General features: G+C 37.2%; 1 protein-coding gene across 1 annotated transcript in view; it reads right to left on the reverse strand.

Annotated features, from left to right (window-relative positions):
- The window catches only part of LOC106881580 (solute carrier family 2, facilitated glucose transporter member 1), a 30,598-nt gene that overhangs the window by 8,057 nt on the left and 16,279 nt on the right, over nucleotides 1–6,262 (reverse strand). Inside the window, exon 3 of the mRNA XM_052976929.1 lies at nucleotides 4,525–4,668. Within this exon, the coding sequence (XP_052832889.1) occupies nucleotides 4,525–4,668 (144 nt within the window). The remainder of the gene's footprint in view (nucleotides 1–4,524; nucleotides 4,669–6,262) is intronic.

Genomic DNA, 6,262 nt, shown 5'->3' on the forward strand with positions numbered 1-6,262 from the left:
TCCACCCCCAACACCAATATCAACAAGACCACCACCACCACCACCACCACCACAACCACCACCACCACCACCACCACCACTATTACTACTAACGATGCTGCCTGTGACCTGATCTGTCTGTCTTTCAGGTGCGCCCTTCAGGTATGTGTGTGTGTGTGTGTGTGTGCAGCTATGTTGTGCTGAGCTGCTTTGAATACTATTGACATTTTCTCTTCATGTCTCTTTCACCTTGAATTTTCTCATGAAAGTTTTTGAGGAAGAAGTGATGAGGGCAGAGCAGGTGAGTGGGTGTGTGTGTGTGTGTGTGCTGGGAGGTGCGGAGAAGGCTGAGGAATGTTTGATGATCCCAGTCAAGGCCAGTCCAGGCCGTTGTTTCCTACAACTGGACCAACACAAACACACAGCTATGGTGGTGGTGGTGGTGGTGGAGATGGACTTGGCTGTTAGTGAAGGTATTTGGAGTGTTGGATGTTGATGATGATAGTGGTGATTGTGATGGTGGTGTTGGTGATGTTGTTATTGGTGTTGTAGGGTGAGTGTTTTCAACTATAGCGTCAGGCTGACCAATGCTTGTGAATGGATTTGATAAATGGAAACTGAAAGAAGCTTATCATATACAACTGGGTTGGTAAAAAGGTTTGTAGCGTTTTTTAAGTAAAATTCATTAACAGTATAGTTGTACACATTCAACCACATATTTTCCATTTTGTTCCATTACCTTTTGTCATATTTGTGGCAGCTTCATGATTCCGCCCTCCCAGAACTTAGTGTCTTTCTGGGTCATGACCTGGTCCAAGTAGTTTTGTACACTCTTTTAAAGAACCGAAGCTCTTCCCATTAAGAGAAGTTTGCAGGGATTGAAATAAATGATAATCTGAAGGTGCAAGATCAAGTGAATATTGTGGGTGGGGTTGGTCATTTCTGCCTGGTTTGCAAAGAAACGTGTGATCTAGGTTTTGTCCTCATGTAAGACAACATCCTTTTGGTTGGCCAATTCTGAACATCATTCATCAATTGCCTCCTTTTATTGATCTAATTGGGAACAATAATAGTCTGAACTTCACATCTGATTTTGTGGAAGTAGCTCATAATACATGATGGTGTCTTTTGATGCCACTAGATACAGAGCATCACCTTCTTGTTTACAATCCTGTAACTTAGCAGTTTGGCCGAAGGAAATGATAGAATAAGTGTCAGGTTTTAAGGAAAACGAAAGTACTGGAATTGATTTGTTTGACTAAAATCCTAAAGTCCTGTCTGTGTTTGTCTTTCTGTCTGTTTCTCCCACCAACACCATTTGACAACCGGTGTTCGTGTGTTGGTATTCTTGTAACTTAGTGGTTTGGCAAAGAGACCAACCTTAAAAAAAGAAGTACTGGGGTGGATTCATTTGACTGAAACAAGTGAAAGATATATAGAACTGCTTAAAGGAATTAGCATTGTTTAAAACATGGGAAACTGAAGAAATTTTATGAAAAGAAAAAAAAAAGATTAAAAATCAAAGAGATTACACTGGGAGTGCTTATTCAGTAAAATAATATTTTTTTTCTTTTTTTTCTATGGCATTTTATTTAAAATTTCATGAATAATTGTATTTTATAAATAACAGGTTTAGCAAGAACTTAAAATTTTTTCCTCCTATTTATGAAATGAAGTCATATCAATTAACAGTTGGCTTCATTACAGCTATTTAATATATAATATAAAAGTTTTTCCCATTTCTGCATTAGACAATAGGATTTTTGAGGGTTCAAGGAGACAGCTCATTCTACTTAACTGTAAACTGATACCACCCATAGGATCAACATAGAAACAGGCACCACCCATGGGCGTATGTGAATGAGAAAAGCACTGTGTAATAATGGTTTCTAATTTTGGCACAAGGCCAACAATTTCAGGAGGGGGCATAAATCGGTTACATCAACCCCAGTGCTCAACTGCTACTTGATCTATCAACCCTGATATGATGAAAGCAAAGCTGACTTCAGTGGTATTTGAACCCAGAACCTAAGGACAGGCAAAATACCACTTTACACAGTGTGCTAACAACTCAACCACCTCACTGCCTTAATAATAATAATAATAATAATAATAATAATAAACAAACAAATAAATAAATATTAATAATATGCCCTGATGCAGTACCAGGCAGTAGCTTTCATGGCTTCTCATCTTAACTGACTGGAGGTGTTACCGTGTACATTGTTTTGTCTTTGTATAAAAGATGGGCTAAAGCAAATATTCTGCTCAATATCACAGATTTGCTTGTCAGTTGTTTGACCTCAACCAGTTGAGCATGCCCCTTGGTGGCTGATGATATGTACATCTCTGATCACCAGCAGAAGCAGTAGGGGAGCATCATAGCCATGTGCTGAAGAATTCTTTGAGGTTTGAATAATTCACCTCTGGAAACATGGGTGTTTCATTCAACATCCTTAAACAACCCTTATTCGGGGACCTTTTGAGCGGGACGGGCTATTTGACCTGAATAAAATTCTAACTGGGCCCCACCTGCATTGTGGATCTTGCATGAGCTTTGTCAAGTGTGAGTAACTTCTTGTGGGTGAAAGATTGCCTGACCCTTGTACAGGAATAGAAAACTAGTGTTTTGTGCCATAGTTTCAGCTATGATATACCCAAGGGAATCAAGAAACTGGAAAAATCGGTGTAAATTCCAGAATAATAAGGGTACACGAGGGTTTGTGTTTGCAGCAGTCACTCAACAAGTTAGCCCTTTCACTATAAAAGTCAGATATACTCAGCACAAAATTTTAATATTTTAAATGACAGAAAGCAATTTTATATACTCGTCTGCCTGAAATGTCATATTTGAAATTATTTTTTTGTTATGTCAACTATATTGAGGCAATTTGACTTGCACAATATTTCAATTCTATTTTTAGTACATATAGAAATTCATTACTGGAATAACAATGAAATTTCATTTTGTGATTGAAGGGTAAATAACTCCTTTCTCAAATCTGTCAAAGGGCAAACATTTCCTTTCACTGCTCAAAGGCTAACAAATTCACCTTTCTCTACTTTGTATTAAGGGACAGATAACTCTCTCTCTTAAAGGGTCAAATAATTCTTTTCATTAATATCTGTTGAAGGGCAAATAACCCCTTTATGTAACTCTCTTATAGAAGGGTAAACAACTCCCTTGTTCTTTTCTATTCCCTGTTAAAGGGCAAACAACTTCCTCTTTATTCTCTACACTCTATTGAAGGGCAAACAACTTCCTCTTTATTCTCTACACTCTATTGAAGGGCAAACAACTTTCTTACTCACTTGTCCTTCTCTACTCCTTGTTAAAGGGCAAAGAACTCTCTCATATTGATTTTCTGCTTTAGGGCAAACAACTCCCTTATACCTCTCTGTTTCAGGGCAAATAACTCCTTTGTTTTCAGTTAAAAGCAAATACCTTAACCTTTCTCAGCTTTCTATTAAAGGACAAATAACTCTCTTTCTACTCCTTTTTAAAGGGCTAATAACTTCCCCCGACATTATTTTCTGTTTATGGCAAATATCTTTTTCTTTACTTCCTGTCACAGGGCAAACTATTCACTCATACTTCACTGTGTCTGTTAAAGGGCAAACAACTTTCTTTATCGTTTTTTACTTTCTAGTGAAGGGCAAACAAAACTCTTGTCTTATTTCTTGTTATTTGTCAAATTACTCCATCTTTCTTGACTTCCTGTTTAAAGGTAAACAATTTACTCATCTGTCTCCATCTTTTATTGAAGACCAAAAATTTAACAAAAATGTTAGACCTTGCAACAACTGGAACAGTTAAACATTCTAGGAAGTCCATCCTCCTCTTCCTCATCATCATCATTTAACTTCCATATTCAATGCTGGTTTTTGCTGGAGTAATTTGGCAGGACCCGGTAAGTCCAAGGAATGCGTCAAGCTTGAGTGTCTGTTCCTGTATAATTTCTGTGGAAGGATGTTCTTCTTGCACACACACACACACACACACACATGAATATAGACACAGCTTTTGAAATGAATAGTCGTTTAATGCTTCATTCAGAAGCACAACTCTGTGACAAGAATACAATTTTTAACGCATACTCATAACTACTGAGCAATTATAAATCACCATATATTTAATTACCAGATGAACTTAATTTGCTAATTAATCAAAAAGTGTGACTGTTGTTCAGGCATACAACGCTCCGAACGGAGAGCAATCTACACCCATGTCAATTTGGTCGGTAGCACAAGCAGTGAAATTTTACAGCTATCGTGCCTCTAAAATTAGCAGAGAAGGGTTTATTTGATAATTAGCACAAAGAGGATTATTGCAGCTCATTTTCAACTCAGAATGTAGTGTCAGGCGAAATACCACTAAGCATTTCGCCTGGCATGCTAACGATTCTGCCAGCTCGCTGCCTTTTGGGGTCTCCTCAGCAGTGTCCACACCACTTCACCAATCCCCAAGTTAGATAATAATAATAATAATAATAATAATAATAATAATAATAATAATAAAAATAAAAATAAAATAAAAAACATTTAGTGAATCATGAAAGTCTGTCTTACCTCAGCTGGAGTGTTGATCACTCCAATGTTATACCCATAGAGGAGGGAATTACCGAATACAGCCACAAACGTACAAAACGCAAGATAGGGGGTCAAACCTGATGACTTTTTCTCCATTTTCTGAAGAAGAAGAAAAAAAAAACAAAAAGAAATAAACAATATATAAATTGGTAGACAGATGTGGCAGTGGAAAGGTCGTCTTTGAATGACAGAATTTTGGCAATCAATTTGTGCCTGTATTTACGTGTGTGTAAATAAACATACTTCTGGCAATAAGCGTGCTTGTGTGTGTATGTGTAAATAAACATACTTTCAACAATAGGCATGATTGTATGTATGTATGTGTGTGTGTAAATAAACATTTGGAAATGAGCATACTTGTGTGTGTGTGTGTGACACAGACTATGCATATATATATATATCTATGTGGGTGTGTGTGTGTATACATAATGTGTGTATAAATAAACATACATTTTTCAATGTATGTATGCATGTGTTATAATATTTGTACAAGTGCATATCTCAATGCATACACATCCACACACAAATATGTGTATGTGAAGTTATTTGTTAGTGTGTATGCATATGAGTGTGTATGTGCACATACATGTATAAATAAAAATACATTTGACAGTGTATATGTACATGTATGTGTGTGCACCTTTGAAGAAAAGAGAGAAATGACACCAATATGTATGTGGATGGACAAAACCCAGAATGTGAGAGACCTTCGGTTCACCCCTACCTTCTTAGTCCAAACTAAGATCAGCAAACATTGGTGGCAAGGTCAAGAGGACAGTCTCCAAAGCTAGCACTGCTTTCAGCAGCTTGTGGGAGAGAATGTATGGGAGCATAGGAGAATCAGTCTCACCACTAACTAATGGTCCCCCACATAAAAGAGTTGTGAGAACAACTCTCTTATATGGGTGTGAGTTATGGACAGTCTTTAACCCTTTAGATTTCTGATTACTTTGTCGAATGTAATTGCTTATTTTTAGAATGACATTGTAGGATACCATCCCCAGACAATCTGTAGGTACTCTCCCAGGTGGTACATATTTACAGTTAGGTAGACTGTGTCAATCCAGCAGTACACCACCAAACAATTACCATAACCTTCTTTTTGAAGAACTCGCGTTTAAGGAAGGTTTCCAGTGCTTAATTTTGGTCCAACCACTGCTAAGATCGTTTCGTATTATTGTACACAATCCAATTTTCATCGCAAATTACAATACAGTCAAGAAATAGATTAGTCTGGTTATGGAGAAGAAGTGACAAGCAAATTTCATATCTGCACATTTTCTGAATTTCATTTACCTTGTGTGGTACCCATTTGTAGAATTTTTTTGATTTTCCGATCGCATGCAGTTTTCTGGCTAACTTGAAGTTCTTTTGCCAGTTCTCGAATGGTTTTACATGGATCTGTCTCAATGACGGTCTTTAATTCACCGTCATCGATGACAGATGGGTGTCCACTAAGGTCTCCACTGCGAAATTGTTTAAACTATTTTCAAGCTGACCACTCACTGGTCATTTCCTCACCAAACATTTCGTCTATATCGTGAGCAGTTTCAACTGCTTTATGTCCTTTTTTGAAGTTGAATAGCAAAATTGCTCGAATATGTTTTGACAGTTCCCTTTCAGATGATTGTGACAACAATGAAAAAAATATCAATGTTAATTTATTGATGCATTTGGGCAAGTCTATGTTTGT

This window comes from Octopus bimaculoides, chromosome 26 (genome assembly GCF_001194135.2).
Source record: "Octopus bimaculoides isolate UCB-OBI-ISO-001 chromosome 26, ASM119413v2, whole genome shotgun sequence".
Classification (NCBI taxonomy): Eukaryota; Metazoa; Mollusca; class Cephalopoda; order Octopoda; family Octopodidae; genus Octopus; species Octopus bimaculoides.